General features: G+C 40.6%; 1 protein-coding gene across 5 annotated transcripts in view; it reads right to left on the bottom strand.

Annotated features, from left to right (window-relative positions):
* The window catches only part of SHROOM3 (shroom family member 3), a 350,049-nt gene that overhangs the window by 120,933 nt on the left and 206,721 nt on the right, over nucleotides 1-22,395 (bottom strand). Inside the window, exon 3 of one of the 5 annotated variants that reach the window (XM_063663774.1) lies at nucleotides 21,935-22,246. The exons of 3 other annotated variants lie outside the window; for them this stretch is intronic. Coding sequence is in view for 1 of the 2 variants with exons in the window: in XM_063663771.1 (XP_063519841.1) it covers nucleotides 19,952-20,031 (80 nt within the window). In the remaining variant the exon portion in view is untranslated. Of the gene's footprint in view, nucleotides 1-19,951; nucleotides 20,106-21,934; nucleotides 22,247-22,395 lie in introns of those variants that run through there. One more of the 5 variants, XM_063663771.1, reaches the window with a different exon arrangement.

The raw sequence follows: 22,395 nt of genomic DNA, 5'->3' as shown, positions 1-22,395 counted from the left end.
ATCTCAGTTTGTCTAACATATGGCTCTAAACCCAAATGACCAATATGAGAAGTGATGTTTTAAACTATGGGCTGTACTTTTTCCAAAGGAGCCCAGATGGCTAGATGGTGGGGGAGTAAAGAACTCAGTCATGCGGTCTGGCCTCTTGGCAAGGTGACTGGGCTCTGCTGTTGGCTTCTGTCCTCAGAAAGTTCCACCTGTAAGTGGGGAGTGATCCATCCACTTGAGGCTCTCCAGTGAGGAAGAGTTAGTTCACATCGGGAAGTGCTTTGAGGGAGAGGAGAGGTGGCTGAAGGATGGGTCTTGAGTATTCACAATGAGGGTTCCAATGAGACAATTTAATCAGAGGGGACACCAGAAGCAAGCTTTTCATGCTTGGGGACCAATCGAGAAGGAAGAATAGGATCTGAATGAGGTCCATTTTTAGATGAGTCATTTTTTTTTTTTTTGGTTTGTTTAATCATAACAGTGTTTTGAAAAGGATTTACCAGTGAGTCAGTGGTGGGTTTCGCTACATCCACCACAAATTAGTTACACATTCCCTAATTGTTTCCAAAAAAAGATTTACTATGAAATGACACAAAGTGCAATTGAATCCTTGGGTTTTGTTTTTGTGTGTGGTATGTATCTGATGTGTCAGTTTTGCAATCTGCTTGGTTTTGATATTGAAAAATGTTTGATATTTTGGCTTCCAGTTGAATTGACACTATTCATCTGTTTATCCATCCAAAGGTACCTACGTTAGTCACTAGTTGGATCCTACCAAGCACACATGCGGGCACGTGCACATACACACACACACACACACACATGGGAGGGGGTTTGGAAGGGTAGCATCCTGCAGGAATGCTTGATGTAACATTTACCACACTATTATATGTAGTTCACTGTTCCTGCTCTGTATTGCTCACTTGACAGTGAGGTTCTGGACGGTATGAAAATAGTTTGTCTAGTTTATCCTCCATTCTTAATGCTTAACAGAGTATCTGACACATACTAGGCAAAAATAAATATTTTTAGTCTTGCTATTTCCTGTTATGTTCTTTATGGAGATGGAAACCAGCAATGTAAATCTTTTTCTACTTAAAGATACTGACTCATCGCTCAATCTCTCACATCCAGCCACATAACCTTTCCTTTGATTTTCCGTTTTTAGAACCTCTCCTGAGGGCTCTTCCAGAAATGAAGCAGAAATTTCTGTAATGATTTCATTAATTCCAACTAAGGCAGCAAACATAAGTCACCAAGGCTTGAGGTTTGAAACCCTGTAATTTGGTGTTCAGCTTCACATCCTCACAGTCGGTGGATGCTAAGCAGATCTGATCTGTGCTTTCCTAATTTTCACAATTTTTGTGGGATTGTGGGAAGTTATTATAAAATGCATGGAAGAGCACTTTGGTAACTACAAAGCAGGTATTGCTATCAACTTCATTTTATCAATGTGGAAAAGTCCAGAGGCAAAGTGATTTGCCCTGGCTTATGCTGGAGTCCAAACCAATGGTTTCCCAACAGCCCAATGAATGTACTGAACTCCATGGAGAGGACCAGTTCCAGGACTGTCTCCACTTGACCAGAAGGGAACACCCAGCTGGCACTGATCTTGGAACATGTATCCTTGGGAAGGGTCCTGAAACCAGCCCAGTCTGCAGGGGACCAGGTGTTGACCACTAGCTTGTCTTACTTGGGCCCAGAGACAGTTTGTTCTCTTTGTATCTTTATATCAGAAAATCCAACAGTCACAGAGCAGAGAAGCAGGTTTCTTCTATAATTAGCATAACAGGCCAATGGATGTCACTGTTGCACCACAGAAATAGAACCTAAACTCCAAGGGGGACCCCCCCACCCCCAAACAGCAGCACCCTCACTATTTGGGAACATTAGGAGAGCAGAGCACACTTTGAACCAAAAGAAAGCAATTATAAATGAGTAACGGATATTCCATTTAAAAATGTTAGCGCTAGTAATGAGCAGGCATATTCAGGGACAAGTTAAGGCAAATAGCTTTGAACATCATGAATGGCTATAAATGAGTGTATATGTCATTTACCAGGAGGAAAAGTCACAAAATGAATCAAACCAAGTCTTTTGACTTCAAATACTGTGTTTGTTTCACTCTGCTCTCACAATGTTCAAAATTATTTTAGAAAATACGTTGATACTTAGATTAAGACTTCTCACCATCTATCAATGGCCTTACATAAATGTTTTGGAAAGAACTTAATCCTCAACCTAGTATAATGATCAAATGACTATATATATATAATATATATATAATATATATAATATATATTATATATATAATATATATTAATATTAATATATAATATATATTATATATTATATAATATATATTATATATATTTATATTAATATATATAATATATATATTATATATATTATATATTATATATATTATATATATTATATATAAATATATAATATATATAAAAATAATATATATATATAAAATATTTTATATATATATATAGAGAGAGAGTTTCGCTCTTGTTGCCCAGGCTGGAGTGCAATGGCATGATCTCGGCTCACTGCAACCTTCATCTCTCGGGTTCAAGCAATTCTCCTGCCTCAGCCCTCCGAGTAGCTGGGATTACAGGCACCTGCCACCACGCCCATCTAATTTTTTGTATTTTTAGTAAAGACGGTGGTTTCACTATGTTGGCCAGGCTGGTCTCGAACTCCTGACCTCAGGTGATCCACCCGCCTCAGCCTCCCAAAGTGCTGGGATTACAGGCATGAGCAACCGTGCCTGGTAAATATGTGTATTTATTCAGCACCTACTTTCTGCCAGGAACTATGTTTGACTTTTCACAACACTTGAAGGTAAGATGATTATTTCCATTTTTCATGTGGGTTCAGCAAGAGTAAGTAGTGTTTCCATTATGCAGCTGGTAAGAGACAGACGTTGGTACAGATCCACGTCTACTGGCCTGCAAGTTAGGACGTGCTCCTGTTCAGTTCAAGCCTTCTTTGACATCCCACTGCATGTGCCTTATTGGAGATACTACAATAAATGCAAACCATCTCTGCTCCCAAAGAAATGTTAAGGTCTTTCACAGACAATTATATTACAGTCGAGTAAGAAGGGCTTTTTCCAGGTGCTATGCAACTCAGTGAGGGTTAGAAAGGGCCTATGACACTGAGATATAAAGAGTGAATAAAATCCAGCAGGCAAAGAAAAATATAGTCCAAGGGCATTTAACCTGGAGGAATATCCAGTGTCTAGGTAAGAAGTGGAGAAATATTATAAATACCTGTAATTTAAATTCAGAGAAGATTTTTTAAAGGAACAATCTGTTTCTTTTAAATTGGACTGGGTGTGAACTGTTACTATTAATAACCTACTGCCCAGCAGTAATTCCTAAGAGGAACCATAGTACAAGACTCTGCTTATACTATGGGATGGAAAGTCAAGCCTTGTCTTGGGAATGGTGAGGGGCTCTGGTACCACAAATGCACTAAAAATACTTCCATGAGTTTCCTTATAGTTGGAACTGAAGCAGGAGCAGCAGGAATAAGAAATGAGGAACTCCCTGCCGGCTCTCCTGGCGCCCTCACCATGCCTGAGTCCCTGACTCCAGACCAAGGAATCTCTGATACAGCAGGGTAAGAACGGGCCACAGCAGAATGCTCTCCACGAGTCTCTAATTTCATGAATACAAAATTGTGGCTGTATCTCTATTTTCCAGTCTAGTATAAAACCTCACATGCACAGATAACAGATGTAAGCAGCTGTGTAACTGGGTACTGGGAATCCTTTTCCATCCAGGTCCAGAACTGACTCCCCCAGCAGTGAGAAGGAAGGTGATCCTGAGAGATAAATACCAGTGACATCCCCTGGCAATTCCTATGGCCTTTGGAGCCATCACAGGTCACAGGCTATAATCATTCTTGAAATTTCTGACGATGAGACCTGTCACTGCTGTCAGACAGGCTTAACTGGCCTTTTTGGACACTTTCTTAAAATATAAGTAAATTGGGCAGCTAATCCTAAACTGTTGTATCTTGTTTTTTCTTGGAGCTTTGAAGTCTGGACTTGGAGATGGAAAGGTTAAGTGAGCAACGCTAGAGAAAAGCAACACAGGAATTTCTTTGTGTTTAACTTAACAATATCCATAACTTCCCACTTTTAGCCCAGTGACATTTTTCCCTTTTTTCCTGCCCAACAATCTTTCTTGGTCATGGCCACATTTAATATTTTTGGATAGAAATGACAATAGGACTGAAGGTCCTCTTATTGGCCCAGAATGTAATGGTGATGCTAAAAATATATAAATGACTGAATCATTTAACAAGTATTTGCTATACCTGTGTCCTTAGCACTGTGTCTAAAGAGAACATGGTGAGTGATTAAACAAAGAGGCAGAACAATGGACTAGGGGACCTCAAGACTTCACTTGTAGCTGCAGGAACCTGAGAAGAGACTAAAGCTGCAGCTCGGGTGGGGGATATTTGCATGTAATATTGGATAAGCTATTTATTTTTCCCCTCATGTATTCTAATTTGAAATACATGAAAATGATATGTAAATATATTAGTATAATTTTCATTAAAATCATTCCTTTCTTCAACAAATACTGAGCACTGGCCAAGCATAAAGGCCAACAGTAACCAAGCTGACTACTTTCTGAATGATTCATTTTCACCACTTTAATCCATACTTAGCCAAAGCCACATAGTGTGATAGGCTGGAAGTCAGATAGTCAAATAGATCTCAAATCCTGGCTTCTCTACTCAATAGCTGTGTGACTTTGGGCTAAGCTACTTTCTCCTTTGAGCCTTAATTTTATCATTTGCAAACTGGGGATAATAAGTTAATATAATAGTGTAATACAATAATTACCATCACTATATATTTCCTATAGGATAGGCAATGATGGTGGCACCCCAACTGTGAGAGGCAATCATCCTTGAACCCTCCCCCTCTTCCTCATCTCCTGTATCAAAAGAGTCACTAAATCATACTGTTTTGTCTCCAAAATATTTCCCAAATCCTGTCCCCTATTTCCCATTGCCCTAGGTCAAGCCCTCATTACCTCTTGGCAAATCTAAATTGTCTCCCTGCTTTCACTCTTGTGCTCCTTTAATCCATTTTCTACATGGCAGCCTGGGCAACATGGTGAAACCCCATCTCTACAAAAAAAATACAAAAATTAGCTGGGCATGGTGGCACACACCTGTAGTCCCAGCTACTTGGGAGGCTGAGGTGGGAGGATCCCTTGAGTCCAGCAGGTAGAGGTTGCCAAAACAACTGGTTTAAACAAAAACATGTCACTTCCTTACTTGAAGGCTCTCAATGGCTCCCCACCTCTTAGAATAAAGTACAAACTCTCAGAACGCCAGACAAGGTCACCTGTCTACCTCTGCAGGCTTTTAACGTTCCCTTCCCAACACTCAACACACACACACCAGGCTTTTTCACCTGTGTCTTATCTTACGCTTCAACGTTAACTGCAACACTGAATTATGCCTCTGCTTCAGTGTCCTCACCTCCTATACCCACTTATCTAAGACTCAGTTCAGGCCAGGCAACTCGAAAAAGCTTTTCTTGATGCCTCCAGCTTCTACTGCCCAGCTGGGTTAGGAACTCTCTACCCAAGACTGTTATCACGTCTATTTTGTTACATTTACCACATTGATTGGTAATTTATCTATATATGAGTTTTTCTCCATTACTAGAGTCTTCTATTTAAGACAAAAACCATGCCTTACTCATCTTTGTATCCCCATCACCTAGCACAGTTCATGGCATGTTGCAAAGGCTCAATAAATAAAATGAACGAGCTGAGCATGGTGGCTCAGCTAAGCCATAGGCCCAGCACTTTGGGAGGCTGAGGTGGGCAGATCACTTGAGTCTGGGAGTCTGAGACCAGCCTGTGCAACATGGAAAAACCCTGTCCCTACTGAAAATACAAAAATTAGCCAGGTGTGGTGGCATGGCCCTGTAGTCCCAGCTACTCGGAAGGCTGAGGTGGGAGGATCCTTTGAGCCCAGGAGGCGGAGGTTGCAGTGAGCTGAGATGGTGCCACTGTACTCCAGCCTGAGTGACAAAGTGAGACTCCGTCTCAAAAAAATTAATTAGTTAAATAAAATGAACGAAGAAATGACAAGAATGTGACTCTGCAGTTCATGCTTTTTGCATATACCACATGTCATACCACGTGTTATGTATCTAGAATGCTGGTTCTCAACCAGGGGCAATTTTGCTCCCAGAGGACATCCTGCAATGTCTGGAGACACCTGGGTTGTCACAACTGGGGGAGGGGGCCGTGCTTCTACCATTTCGTGGGTAAAGGACAGGGATGCTACTAAGCCTCCTTCAATGGCCAGGGCAGACCCCAACAACAAAGAACTATCCAACCCCAAACAGTAACAGCACCAAGGCTGAAAAATCATGATCTAGAACAAGGTCTGGCACATGGAAGAGTTCAGTATAGGATTCCTAACCCTGACCGCTTAGTGGTACAAGTGGCGGAAATGATCATCATACTCGATATAAACCTTATAATTGTATGGTATACTTCTTTAAGTTTATTGAGCAATTCTGCATAATATGAGCTCATTTCATAGCCTCAGACTTAAGGGAGATCAGTTCTAGCTTTGAAGTCAGACTGTAAATATAGCAAAAATCCTACTCAGGATCAATGGAATAAGATGCATGGCCCTCTCCTCCCATCTCTTGTCTCACCACACCATGATATATCTGCTCCAGGTCTACATCCCTCAACAACCAACTAGAATGCCTGGATCATGAGGGTAAACATATATTAGCTCACCAGCTAGAATTTTTTGAGTTATATATATTTTATATATGTGTGTGTATATGTATATATATACACACACACACTTATACACACCACACACATACATCACAGAGAGAGAGAGAGAGAGGGAGACTCAAGTGTATCTCTTACATCTCTTACTTTGCACGAACTCATAACCTGGAATACCCTCTCCAGGAAGGCCTGGTCTCCCTGGGATCATAAGGAAATGTAAAAATTAAAACTTTTATGCTGTTGCATGAGTTTTATTGGCCATTCGACATAGCACAGTTAAGGCAGGAGCCTGTGATATGGGACACAGGCTGAGCTACTTCTCAGGGACTTCATAGTCCCATCAACTACGTGTAACCTATAATACATGTTTATACTGGGCAATTCTTTTCATACATGCATATTCAACCTCCCAATGTTTGAAGATGTGTGCATGACAGAGGCTGCCTAGAGGCATCAGAATCAGGACACAAGTTCTAAAGCCGCCACCATGACCCCTGCCTATAATTCAACTGCATGACCCCCTGTCTGAACCTTGAGGCAAATTTATGATCAGTTTCTCTTGGTTATCTTTAGCTCCTTTCTCAGTCGCCCTCTTATCAGTCCAGATGTCTTTTACTTTTGAGAAGAGCCATCTTTCTTGTCTCAACAACCCCCTTTTTCTTTATCTAGCTCAAATTATTAAACTGCCAAAACCAACTGCCAACACCAGGTAAGTTTGCCTCAGCCTAATACATATGAGCACAGAAATGGCTGTGTCCTTTTTTGGAATTGAATTTAACACTTAATTCATCCTAGAACACATAATTAATTCTAGAATTTCCAAGCTGAGATGAGGCATCCTGGGCCCCTTAGGTAGCTTTGAGTCCGAGTATAAATAGGAATGACCAGCTTTCTAGAAAAGATTTTCAATTGTAAAATAATGATTTTAGCCACCATTAAAACCATGGCAGGCTGAAGTACAGGGGCAGTAAAGCTGGACATTGTGAAGCTTCCTTTGCCAATACCCCGATTTGCTGTATAGATGACTCATATTCAAAACTGATGGTTTATGACAGAGAATGTCCTGATTGGTTACATTGCCTTTGGGAGTTCAAGCAAATTTGTAAGGAGGAGGCTTCTACTGGTTATGCTCTTTAGCTTGGACAGTTAATTCATTTATAATTCAAACAAATAGAAAATACAGCACTAGCTGGCTTTTAGGTTTCCTGACTGCTTGCCAGCCACCCTCCCAACTATTCTTTAAGTGGCAAAGACATTAGCCATTGATATCCAAGTGTGGCAGGAAACCCAGCTACTTGACAAGCCCAGAGATTCCCTGACTTCTTGCTTATTGTTGGATGGTGGTATGGACTAAGTGGTTTTTTTAAAAAAATACTTTTACTTTTATTGTTTTGTGCATACTTAGTAGGTATATATATATATATTTATGGGGTACCTGAGATGTGTTAATACAGGCATGCAATGTGAAATAACCACATCACGGAGAATGGGGTATCCATCCCCCTCAAGCATCTTTCTTTTGAATTACAAATAATCCAATTACACTCTTTAGGTGATTTTAAAATACACGATTAAGTTATTATTAACTATAGTCACCCTGTTGTGCTTTCAAATAGTAGGTCTTATTTATTCTTTCCATTTTGTTTTTACCCATTAACCAACCTTACCTCCCCACCCAGCCCACCACTACCCTTCCCAGCCTATGGTAACATCCTTCTACTCTCTATGTCTATGAGCTCAATTGTTTTGATTGTTAAATCCCACAAATAAGTGAGAACATGCAACGTTTGTCTTTCTGTGCCTGGCTTATTTCTTAACATAGTGATCTCCAGTTCCATTCATGTTGTTGCAAATGACTGGTTCTATTCTTTTTTATGGCTAAATAGTACTCCATTGTGTATAAGTACCACATTTTCTTTATCCATTCATCCGTTGATGGACATTTAAGTTGCTTCTAAATCTTAGCTATTGTAAAGAATGTTGAGGCTGGCGCGGTGGCTCATGCCTATAATCCCAGCACTTTGGGAGACCGAGACGGGTGGATCACGAGGTCAGGAGTTCAAGATCAGCCTGGCCAAGTTGCTGAAACCATCTCTACTAAAAACACAAAAATTAGCCGGGCGTGGTGGCATGTGCCTGTAGTCCCAGCTACTTGGGAGGCTGAGGCAGGAGAATCGCTTGAACCCGGGCAGCAGAGGTTGCAGTGAGCTGAGATCATACCACTGCACTCCAGCCTGGGTGACAGAGCAAGACTCCATCAAATAAATAAATAAATAAATAAACTTAAAAAAAAGAATGTTGCAACAAACACAGAAGTGCAGATACCTCTTTGATATACTGATTTCCTTTCTTTGAGGTATATACCCTGCAGTGGGATTACTAGATTGTATAGTAGATCTCTTTTTAGTTTGTTGAGAAAGCTCCAAACTGTTCTCCATAGTGGTTGTGCTAATTTACATTCCCATTAACAGTGTATGAGGGTTCCCTTTTCTCTATACTCTCACCAGCATTTGTCATTGCCTGTCTTTTGAATATAAGCCATTTTAACTTGGGTGAGATATCTCATTGTAGTTTTGAGTTGCTGGACTAAATGTTTATGTACTCCGCAAATTCTCATGTTGAAGCCCTAACTTTCACTGTGGCCGTATTTGGAGATAAGGTCTTAAAGGTAGGGCCCTGATCAGATAGGATTAGTATCCTTATAAGTAGAGACATTGGAGAGCTCATTTTTTAACTCTCTCCAAGCACATCGACCTAGGAAAAGCTATGTAAGGACATAAGGAGAAGGAGCCACCTGCGAGCCAGGAAGAATGCCCTCACCAGAAATTGAATTCTGCAAGAACCTTGATCTTGGACTTTACAGCCACCAGGACTGTCAAAAATACATTTCTGTTGTTTAAGCCACATGGTCTGTGGTATTTTGTTATGGCTGCCCAAGTAGACTAACGCAGATGGTGATAAGAAAGTGTATTAAGGAATGTACAACCTACCAAGGTTGTGCTAATTACAATCATAGCAATCACCTAACAATTGTCCACTACAGGACAATTTTGACAGTGATTTCCTATACTTTTATCATCAAAATGCTAGATTTTAACCCAGGAATTATTTTGTGTCAGATGGGGAATCAGTTATAAAACACTCTTATCTGTATGATTTTTTAGAGTTATCCTTCTGATATTTTTCTTGATTATTTATCTAACTTGGAAGAAAAGCTAGTTTACCTTTTACAACACCATGTCAAATTTATGTAGCATAATTATCCCAAATGTTCAAAGAATTTTGCTTAAAACTACTCACTGGTTTTGATTGAAGCCCCAGGATCCAGGGAAAAGGCTGAATCCATTGCCCCACTTTTCATTAAAAATCATTTTGCTTTCTTCTGGTATTTGATGAGAGAAGCAGCTCTTTGATTTGGGGGATCTTTTTAAGACTGACTTTGTTCTTTTTTAATCCCCACTGCTCCAGGCATCATTAGCTCCTTTTAATAGAAGTTTCAATTTCCTTTTATCCCTTTGAGTATGGGTTCCAATATCCTCAAAGCAGCACCTTTTAATTGGCCAGGAAAAGGTCACCCTTCTAAGAAGAAACCATATCACACAGTCTAACAAAGTCAATGTGGGTCTCTGAGATCAGAAGGAGATGGTTGCTGGGGGTGGATTCATCCCCCAGCAAAATGGTTAACTAGCTAGCTGGTGGCATGTGATTACATTTTCAGCATAATTACTATATAATTACATATACCTACTCTTATCCAACACATTCCCTGCTATAATTAGTGGCCTTTATTTAAAGTTCATTTGTCTTAAAAAATTTTGTCCTCCTTTTTTTATTTAGTCAATGGCTGAGGGGCACTGTTAATTTTGACGATAGTTTCCTATATGTGATAATTTTCTATGATACTCTCCTATACAGCACCCCCAATCATATGCTTTTTAGAAAATGATATAAGGACATCTAATGTATTTTTCCACCTTCATATATCCACCACCACATGTTGCCTTGTATATTCTAGCAGTAACTTCTCCAGTTAAGTCTAAAGTTATAATCAAATCTTACATCTACGTGGTCACAGTTTCTAATCAAAGAAAGCCTTTTCAGATAGATCTACTCTATTACATTTTTTCTAGTGATACAAAACCGAATCTGGATCTGGAGTGGGTACCTAAATCCTCAGTGGAGGAGGGAAGTAGTGAGCTCTTTCAAAGCGATCTGAACAAATTCATATAAACACGACTCCATCAAGATGGCAGTAAAGGGTGGGGTGAGGAGGTGGCTGCTAAAAAAAAAAAAAAAAAAATGCAGGTCTTTAACAGCCTAGCCATCCATTTCAAAGAATCACTGGCATAAAGAAATACTCTACAATAGTTCATCTCTTACTTTTAACAGGCCACAATATTTGGTACCACAGGGATTGTTACTCAGACACTTATGAAAAGTTAAGCATTGGTTTTTTGTTTTTCTTTCTTGCTTTTTTTAAAGATAAGGTATCACTCTGTCACCAAGGCTAGAGTGCAGTGGTGCACTCATAGTTCACTGCAGCCTCAGCTTCCTGGACTCAAGCAATCCTCCCATCCCAGCCTCCTTAGTGGCTGGGACCACAGGTACGCACCACCATGCCTGGGTAATTTTTTTATTTTTTGTAGAGACAGAGTCTCACTATATTGCTCAGGGTAGTCTTGAACTCCTGGTCTCAAGTGAGCCTCCTGTCTTAGCCTCCCAAAGTGCTAGGACCACAGGTATGAGTCATTGTGCATAGCCAGCATTGTTATTTTTACACAATTCCTATCTTAACAGATGGTATCATGGATAAATAGTATTACAAAAACTGGTATGTAAGAAAGATGCTACAATACACAAAATAAAATATCTATGTCCATAGTTTTTTTCTGTATTATTATTTGAGACAGAGTCTAGCTGTGTCTCCCAGGCTGGGGTGCAGCTTGTACGTGACCACTGCTCACCACAGCCTCAACCTCCAGGACTCAAGCAATCCTCCCACCTCAGCCTTCCAAGTAGCTGGGACTACAGGTGCACATCACCACATCCAGCTAATTTTTGTATTTTTCTGTAGAGATGGGGTTTCACCATGTTGCCCAGGCTGGTCTTGAATTCCTAGGCTCAAGCAATCTGCCTGCCTTGGCCTCTCAAAGTGCTGGGATTACAGGTATGATCCACTCTGCCTGGCTTCCTGTATTATTGTTTGAAGAAAAATAAATTGACCAGTTGATTTCTATTTATTTTTATTAACACATAATATCTGTACATAGTTATGGGGTACATGTGATATTTTGTTACATGCATAGGATGTGTAATGATTAAGTTGGAGTATTTACAGTATCTATCACCTGGAGTATTCATCATTTCTACGTGTTGGGAGTTTTTCAAGTCTCTTTTCTAGCTACTGTGAAATACACAATACATTGTTTTGAACTATAGTCACCCCACTCTGCTGTCGAACATTAGAGCTTCTTCCTTTAACTGTAAGTTTGTACCCATTAACCAACCTCTCTTCATCACCACCGCTCACCCACTTACCCTTCCCAGCCTTTAATATCTAACACTTGACTCTCTACCTCCATGGGATCAACTTTTTTAGCCCCCACATATGAGTGAAAACATATGATGACATTTGTCTTTCTCTACCTGGCTTATTTCACTTAATGTTAAGAACCTCTAGTTCCACCCATGTTGCTGCAAATGACATGATTTCATTCTTTTTATGGCCAAATAGTATTCCACTATGTATATATACATTTTCTTTATCCTTTTGTCTGCTGATGAACACTTAGGATTCCATATCTTGCTATTGTGAGTAGTGCTCAAAATGTGAGTGCAGGTATCCCTTTGATATACTGATTTCTTTTCCTTTGGATAGATACCCAGTAGTGGGATTGCTGGGTCGAAGGGTAGTTCTATTTTCAGTTTTTCAAGAAATTGCCATACTATTTTCCATAGTGGCTGGATTAATTTTCGCTCCCACCAACAGTGTATAAGAGTTGCCTTTTCTCTGCATGCTTACCAACATGTGTTATTTTTTGTGCTTTTCATAATTGCCATTCCATGACTGGTTGATTTCTTTACAAACTTTCCAGAATAAAGTTCCTTAATTTCCCCTGCTTTTAAAGAATTGGATGAAATCTTAAGCTTAGCACACCTAATAGAAGTAGACCATCAAGAGCAAGGTAAGTGGTTGTCTTTATCTAGTCTTCCCTGAAGAACCGTGTTATGTGATAAATGTCACAGTCTGAGGGCAACATGGACAATTTAGGGCATATCAAAGAAGAGGGACCTTAACAGTCCAAAATGCTAGATCATGACACGGGAATAATAGGTGAAGATTGAATTAAAGACCTTAACCTGGAAAAGAAACAATTTGGCAAGGAAATGGTGACTATTCTTAAAGATTGGAAGGTGGTAAAGTATAAAAACTATTTGATGTTTTCTGTTTGGTCCAAGAAGGATGAAAGAATTAAAGTTTTGGGACAGCAGATATGGAGTTACCATAAAGAAGAATATTGTTGCAATTCAACAGGTTCTTTTTTTTAAAATTATATATATATATATTTTTATTATACTTTAAGTTCTAGGGTACATGTGCACAACGTGCAGGTTTGTTACATATGTATACATGTGCCATGTTGGTGTGCTGCACCCATTAACTCGTCATTTACATTAGGTATATCTCCTAATGCTATCCCTTCCCCCTCCATCAATGGGTTCTGAAAATGAAATAGTCTGCTTTCCTACTTAGTGAGTTCACTTTCCTTGACTGTGTTCAGATGGAAGCTAGTTGCCCACTTTGGGGGACTGTTGGAAAATGTATCAGAGAAGAAGTGGAACTTCTTAAATCTTCGGTCCCCTTCTCACCCTAAAGTTCTATGAAAATGCCTATTTTGGGGAGCATGAGGCAGGCTAAGTAACCCCTATCTGAAATTCTTGGAAGAAAAAGTGTTTTGGATTTGGGATTTTTCCAGATTTTGGACTATTTGCATGTATATAATGAGATATCTTGAGAATGGGATCAAATATGAATGGTTTTAGGAATCTAGGTCTGTGGGGTTGTTCTTATATGTCTTTGTATTGGCTTTCCTAGCACACAGCTAAGGAGACAATTACTTTATTTCATTAAAAGAGACAGTATATTAAAGCAGTCTAGTTTATTTAGACAGAAACCAATACAAAGCAAAACAAAACACCAAACTCCTTTTAAGGATGTTCTCCCAGAATTATCTATCTATGCTCATCTACTTAAATAGGCTCTTTTGAAATTTCTGTATGTGTTGTGCTGGGTGGGTAGATACAACCTTTCTGTGGTCATCGTGCTGCCCAGTTGGGACATGGAGACCACCACTTCACCCAAGGTGGTCGACAGCTCCACTCATGGCATCCATTAGCAGTAGAGACACTAAATGAGGTTCGAGTCCTAGGAGGCATCCTCTGGGGATGTTGAGGGTCAAACTCGAGGCTAACAGTGACCGGTGGAGAGAGGCTGGAGAGAGAAGCAGCAGAAAGGAAGCTGCTCCTTCAGACAACTCCCTGCTTTCTGCTGCTAGTTGAGCCACAGAGAGAAGTGGTAGGGCTTATCTTCATTGACTTTTACACCATGGTTGACCGCATAATGCTATGGAAGCCACTTCATATTAATTAGTTTAGGTAAAAGACTTGTCAAAGAGATAAAGAGACAGTGTGGTGTAAATATACAGGCTTTGGAGTCAAAGAGCCAGGGTTCAAGTCCTGACTTTCTAACTGTATGACCTTGAGCAAGTAAATTACTTAATCTCTCTAGGCCTCAGTCTCTTTATCTGTACAATGGAGCTAGGAATAGTTGCTGGCTCATAAGTGCTACATAAGTACTACATAAGTGCTAGCTTTTATTGTTTTCACAGAAACAGAAAACTGAACCCCATTTGAACTTGCTTCTCCTTAAGTCCTGTCCAAGACACCAAAGGAACAAAAATGGCATTGAGGTAAGGATCTAAGTCACATCAGATCTGTTGCTCTGGTGATTGCACAAGAATGTGAATCCAGATGAAATGATGCTGAAAGTGAAAGTGAATCCTATATAACTTTTAAAGGAAATAATATAAAAGTGTATATCCTTGCTAATTACCCTGATTTGATTATTACACGATGTATACATGTATCAAATCATCACATTGTATCCCTTAAATATATATAATTATTATGTTTCAATTAAAAATAAAATAAAACTTAAAAAAACCCGTATGTCCTGACATGGAAAGCTGTCCTATTTATTAAATTAAAAAGCTTGTTACAGGAGGCCAAGGTGGGTGGATCACCTGAGGTCAGGAGTTCGAGACCAGCCTGACCAACATAGAGAAACCCCATCTCTACTAAAAATACAAAAAATTAGCCAGACGTGGTGGCGCATGCCTGTTATCCCAGCTACTCGGGAGGCTGAGGCAGGAGAATTGCTTGAACCCGGGAGAGAGGTTGTGGTGAGCTGAGATGACGCCATTGCACTCCAGCCTGGGCAACAAGAGAAAAACTCTGCCAAAAAAAAAAAAAGAAAAAGAAAAAGCATGTTACAAAACAGTATGATCACCTTTGGGAAAAAAGGATTACTATTGACATAAATGATGGTAATACAGCAGCCTATATATATAAAAGAAAAGAGGTGGGCTGGGTGTGGGGGCTTATGCCTGTAATCCCAGCACTTTGGGAGGCTGAGGTGGGTGGATCACCTGAGGTCAGGAGTTTGAGACCAGCCTGACCAACATGATGAAACCCTGTCTATACTAAAAATACAAAATTAGCCAGGCGTGGTGGCTCACACCTGTAATACCAGCTACTTTGGAGGCCGAGGCAGGAGAATGGCTTGAACCCAGGAAATTGAGGTTGTAGTGAGCTGAGAATGCGCCATTACACTCCAGCCTGGGCAACAAGAGCAAAACTCCATCTCAGATAAAAAAAAAAGAAAAGAGCTGGAGGAATTTCTACCCAACAGTAAATAATGATTTGGGGGTAGGAGGGTAATTAAGATTTCATGGGATATTCACTGTATATCTGTTATTTCTGTAAGATTTGAATTTTTATAACAAATACTAATTTTTAAATGAGAAAAATCAGTGTTTAAAAGGCAAAATAAGAAACATTATCCTATTACAGATTTTAAATTTTACTATATACTGATAACCTTAAACTGTGTGTGAGCAGGCAATTAATAATGATGATAGGAAAATGGATGCAGGAAATGCTTCTCTGGTCTCCTTTCAAAATGATAACAAACATCACTGTTTAGAACCTCTTTCATCATACCTTAAATTTCCCATGAACCTGCTGAAGCAGGTATTTGTGGTTAAGATTTGGGCCTCGGCAGACTTACATCCTGGTCTGAATCCTGTCTCTCTGTCTTATAACTGTATGACCTTGGGCAAGTGCTTTAATCTCTCTGTGCCTCAGTTTATCTGTCAAGTGGGGCCAATAATAATACTGCAAAGGGGTGTTCTGTGTATGAATTGAGCTACTGTTTGTAAAATGCCTAGAACAGTGACTGGCATATAACAAACACCTAATAAAGAGTTTAGCCATCATTCTTTTTTTTTTTTTTTTGAGACAGAGTCTCAAAAAATGGCACAATGGAGTGCAATGGCGCAATCTGGGCTCACCACAAGCTCCATCTCCCGGGTTCAAGCAATTCTCCTGCCTCAGGTACTATAATCCCAAGTAGCTGGGATTAAAGGCATGCACCACCACGGCTGGCTAATTTTGTATTTCTAATAGAGATGGGGTTTCTTCATGTTGGTCAGGCTGGTCTTGAACTCCCGACCTCAGGTGATCTGCCCGCCTCAGCCTCCTAAAGTGCTGGGATTACAGGCATAAGCCATTACTCCCGGCCCATTCTTTTAACCTCATTTAGAAAGAAAACTCTGGATACAAATGATACATTAATCTCAAATCTCCCCTCCCCCACAATGTTAGTATGTTAGGATACTCCAGAATCCTAACATTTATTCCCACTGCCCTCCTCTCCAACCCAGATCAGCATTTTTTCACACAGTCATGGGTATTGGCTTCCATTCCTTCATAGAGCCCTTGTTCCTGGCACCTCATGCTCTAACCTATTACCTAGATTCGGTTCTTTTGAATTTTCCTTTTATCTCTTTACAGCTTGGCTTAAATGGCTTCAGTGGTTTCTCATTGCCAAAAGTTTAAATTTCAAACAATTTTGTTTGTCCCTTCACACATTGGCCTCATCCTGCCACTATGGTCCACTCACTATTCCCCAAGAACCACAAGAGCATTCCTAATCCTGAGCCTTTGCCTCCAGTGACTGGCCTCCTCCCGACCCACTTAATCCCATCATCTCAAAATCCCAGTGGTGTCATACTGCATATTCAAGAAAGCTGTCAACCATTCAAATCCAGTCACATCTATTTTTAATTCCTTGAATACCTCAAATCCTGGCCCTTGTTCTAATTTGAGATCCAACTGCAGTCATCCTTACCCTGTTACATGGCTTTGGGGGTTGAGGGTGTTATATGTATATTCAACAAGCATTTATTGATCAGGCTTTAGACATTTAAAGATGAGGAAGACAAAGAGTCCTTGCCCTCACTGAGCTCATGATCCATTAGAAGAGATAGGAAGTAAACAAATAATTGCTTTGTTACTTCGTAACAAAGTATATTGGCCATATCCTATATCAGAAGAACATATAAGACACAATAGGGGCCCAAATATAGAAACAATCAGGAAAGAATGAGCCAACATTGAGGGCATGAAGTGTGTGGCTCATCTTTCCCGCTCTCAACCAAATTTGCCTTCCTGGCTGATCAAAAACATGGAGCTGGATCTGAAATATTTTGAGATCCTGTCCTACTTAAGCTCTGAAAATGACAGGCTCTGACCGGTTTCCTCTCCCCAGCACCTGCCTCTCCCTGGAGTATATTTCCACCTTCCTTTCTATTTAGTTCACCTCTACCTGCCTATTTATTTGTTTAAAATGTGAACCAACTGGTTAGGGACAGTAATCTAATTCTGCATTTGGTTTGAGGCCAATGCATTGAGGGCATTCAATAAATAATGGTGTTTGGTGAGCCTTTCCTAGATCCTGGCTGCTTATGTCCAAGATGAAGCTAGGACCTTCAGAAGCAAGCTCAAGAGATGATGAATGAAGGAAGGTGGCGCTCCGAAGACCATGAAGGCAAATTTGCTCTGGTTGCTTGGCCCAGAGATTATGCACCTGTGTGTTGGATTGCTGGGGTGAAGCCTGTGACATGCAAATGTTACTTCTGTGCATTGGCTAGGGTGTGCCCTTCTTCCTGACATGGTTTTCCCTGATTCAACCTGGGTAAAAGTACACAAAGGCTTCCTTCCTATGGGCGTACAGGGCTGTGTTTACTTGGCTTCATTAAGGAAATTCTCCTTCCTGTGGGTGGGTGGTTCTGGGAGGGGTGAAACAGGTGTCTCTGTGGGATGGAATGGGCTGTCCCAAGGGAGGATGAGCAGGGAGAAGATGGAGAGTCCTTAAAATAAAATCTCATGAACAATATGTGTTCATCCATTCATCAAGGCATCCTTCCTGTCCGTCCACTGAATGATAGGCACTCAAGTTACAAAGCTGAATATTATGGGACTTGGCTCATGGGAAAGCCTCAATAAATATTTCCTGCATTAATGATTTAAATTAATACATTGGCTTTACTTTAAATATTTCCTACCAGTGTGACATTGTACTTTCGGTACAACAGATACTATCCAGTATATTTCAGTCCACAGTTAAAAGAGGGATGGCCTGCATAAAAAGGATATTCCAGCATATTCCCTACATTCCTGGACTTCAATCCCCCATTTCCTCACTTTTAACCTTCTTCCCATTTATGTACGCATGCAGCCCCTTTGGTTTGACCCACTGCTTGGTTTCACCTGGCCTCTGACAGGCAATTCAAATACAGATTGCTTGCGGGCAACTCTAGGTAGTTCCGACTTAGCCTCCAGCTCTCCTCTTTTAAGCTGCAGATTCACGGGCAGCAAGGAGCTAGAGAGACAGCAGGGGTGCTGACTCCCAGTTTCAGCGAGATCATCCGGCTTTTGGGCATTTTGGCTGGCACAGCTGTATCTCCCATTCTCCATCTGTAGAACAGCAATGATGCCAACCAGCTCAGAGACAGAGCAAGGGCTGGTGAGCTCATAGCTGGAAGGGATGTACCCAAGAACAAAACAATATTATGAGGCAAAATTCTGATTTTATTGTCCCTCAATAGCAAGTCTCATACTGTTTCTGGCTTTTCTGCTTCTGTGATTTTGCCACATTACTTCCAAGGAGGAGGTCTGAATAATTAGTATGACTAGTCTTCTCAAGCACAAGCTTCCATATTTAGAATGGATTTGGCACCGGCTGTGGCTGGCTGCTAATCAAATACGCCAGCAGGTGAGCGTGAAGAGCACCTGGCTTAAAGAAGCACTTCTGACGCAGGAGAGCATTTTTTAAAGTGTCACTCAAAGCTGGATTCAATTACATGACAAGTTTGAAAAGAAATCATGTTACAAAATGAGAAAGCGATCTTTATGCTTGAAGATGCAGAAATCTTTGCAGATTACAGCTAACAACACACATAGACACACACACAAAGACACCAATGAATTATTTCCCTCCCCGCCTCACAGGGTATACAAAACAAATTCTTTGAGTGTGAACGTGGGGGTCTCTCTAGAAGAAAACTCCCCCTTTATCTGCTTGTAATAATCTGGCAGCTGACAAAAATGTTAGCAACATAACACAAGAGAGGAGCTAAAATCTAAAATAAACACCATTCAGAAAGGAAAATAGCAAAACCAATGTATAAGCAAAATTATGGTTACAAGAGTAACCATAATTACTCTTGTATTATAACTTTCTAACATAAAAGTGAACAAGCAGACATTATTTTGAGTTTTAAAAAAGAAGTTTGCAGAAATAAGATTCCTTTAGGGAAAAGGTCATCTAACCTAAAATCAGCCCAAAGGTGACTGGAAGAGGCAGTCAACATTCATTTTACTCTTGTGTGCCAAGTAAGAACTTCCTATTTACTTAACGGGGGAAGGAGGAGTAATGCTGTAGTGGTGTCTTCACATATGCCCCTTCTCCCCAGAAAACTTCACCCAGAAATACTGGCTAATAGGAAACACAGGCCCATGAAGCCCTCACTTACATGTTTCGTTGCCTTCTTGAGTTTCGGGTCCCAAGTCTGGGAAGCATCAGAGCCAGGCAGCCGCCCTTGCTTACCACCATATCCACAACAGGCCAGCAATGAGATTGGCATGGGAGAGGAGGGCAGCCCAGAGGGAAAAGGAAGAGACTCTTACTCACCATGCACTCAGAGCTGGCACTGGTTATAAAAACAATAGAACTCCCCCATGTAGGTGCACCTCCCAGCCAACTTGCCTCACCACCAATTTGCAGCAATAGACCTTGCTGTGGGCATGAAAGGGAAGGGAGCTGGGATGTGGGGATGTGGAAGAAAACCTAAGCACTTTTTGGAGAAATAAGGGTGGGTTTTGTGAATCCAGAGGCTCCTCAGAGGCTATCTACCTCAAGAGTAGGTAGCAGGGAGTTATACATGGGTTTATTAGGTACTCAGTAAGTGGCTGTGGATTGTTCCATTGGGGTTATTTAGAACATCCCCTTATAACTAGAGCTAGTCTGCTGAGGGACACTAGCCAAAGATTGAGCAGTTGACTTGTGGCTGCCTCAAGGGGACTGCCTTACGATGTCTGGGGAGATAGCGATTCTCTCTCTCCCCAAAGCTCACTTTGGTATCTACACGGGTAAGGGCTTACGGGTCCATAGGAGTTCTTGGTTGGTCTGTGTCATTCAAGACTGAATGCCCCTCCCTTCTCAAGAGGTTAGGTCACTTTTAGTGTTAGCAAAAGTTTTAGGGTCTTCAGAAGTAGTAAACAAATCATCTCTCTTGATCTGATCCGCATAGCACTCATTCCCTAGGGTCAGACTGCAGAGGTATCGGAGGAAGGAAAAGATAAGATGGGATCATTTCATTTCTATCTTGCTCTTGAATTTGCTTGAAAAATATTAGCTACCTTGCCTTATTTCTGAAGGCCATTTTAGAGCTTTGCAGATAAAGGCACAGGAAAAAATAAAAAGGAATGGTCTTCCTACATGAATTATGCTATTTAAAGTTTTGAACCCATTTGGTCTGCCAGCTTTCTATGCCAGAAAATTAACCTTTAACTAGATCCTTTTGAAAGAATATTTTGACTGAAAAAGAAAACTTTTTTTAAAGACATGAGGTCTCACTCTGTCACTCAGGCTGTAGTGCAGCAGCGTGATCATAGCTTACTACAGACTTGAACTCCTAGGCTCAAGCGATCCTCCTGCCTCAGCCTCCTGAGTAGCTAGAACTACAGATGTACACCACCACATCTGGCTGATTTTTTATTTTTTTGTTGATACAGGGTCTTGCTATGCTGCTTACTGAAAATATTTTATATTTTTACTTTTAGTTTTAAATTTTTGGGGTACATAGTAGGTATATATAAACATATTTTTGATTTAATTCAATACTTATGTCAGAGGCAACCCATGCATTGGAAATAGCTAACACTAATCAACCAGCCATCTAACATCTGTTATAAATATACAACATCAGATAATTCATTTCTGGATTTTCTATACATTTGGTGCTATTAAAAAATTAGGATGAACGAAAGCAGAGATGGAAGTCTCTATCTGTTGACTCATCTAACAGGTTTGGCAAAAGCTTTCTTTGACCTCTCCAAGAAGATAACCTCTTAGGTGTCCAGCTCGTAGTCACCCCGCCCAACCTCCAATCCCAGTTTGTGTTGGGTGGTGTTGCCTACTTCCCCTGAGCTACCAAGATGCCACTCAGTACACGAATTGAGTCATTAAACCCTGCCAGACCTGACCTCTAGGAGGGGAAAGGTATTTTAGGAGAGGCACTGAGCCCAGTTCCCTGCATCCTCCCTCCCAAGGCACTCGCCCTGACTCAGAGGCTAGAGTCCTTGGTTTTGGTTCATAATCCCCAGGCCTAGTGATGAGGGTGGTTTCCCCAGTGCAAGCAATTGAAAAGTTTCGACTGAACACATTCCCACAACTTCCAAAACTTGGATTCATTCTTAAAGCACACAGAGTTGCCATCCTGGGTAGAATTTTTTACCTTCACGGTTTGTTTCTCCTTCAGCAAGTCTCTCATTGCCTGATGGAGCCAGTGATTGTGAAGTTACCACCAGCTTCTAAAGATCCTGAGCATAGCCTTCTTCTCAAAAAATTATAAAAGAAACACTGAATTTCACACAGGAAAAAAGAGAAAAGGAGCATGAATTATTCAGAGTAATCTTCCCTTTTGAGGCCTTTCTTTTCCCTGAATATAATGATTCTTCTGATGTTCTCATTTTTACTACCGCAGTTCTGTTCTTGATCATATTACCAGGGTGAATCCAAGCCCTCAGTCTTCATGTTTTCATTAGACCTAGAAAAACAATGGGAAACAGAGAGGCTGTGCCTATTGCATCTGCAAGAGTTTTGGTTCAACCTCTGTGGGTCCATCTTTTCTTGATACAGTGGGCTTATACAGAGAAGCACTGATATTTTCTTTCTTTGGAAAACCCCCGATTTCTT

This window comes from Pongo pygmaeus, chromosome 3, assembly GCF_028885625.2.
Source record: "Pongo pygmaeus isolate AG05252 chromosome 3, NHGRI_mPonPyg2-v2.0_pri, whole genome shotgun sequence".
NCBI lineage: Eukaryota > Metazoa > Chordata > Mammalia > Primates > Hominidae > Pongo > Pongo pygmaeus.
This window is presented reverse-complemented; position numbering and strand designations above follow the sequence as displayed.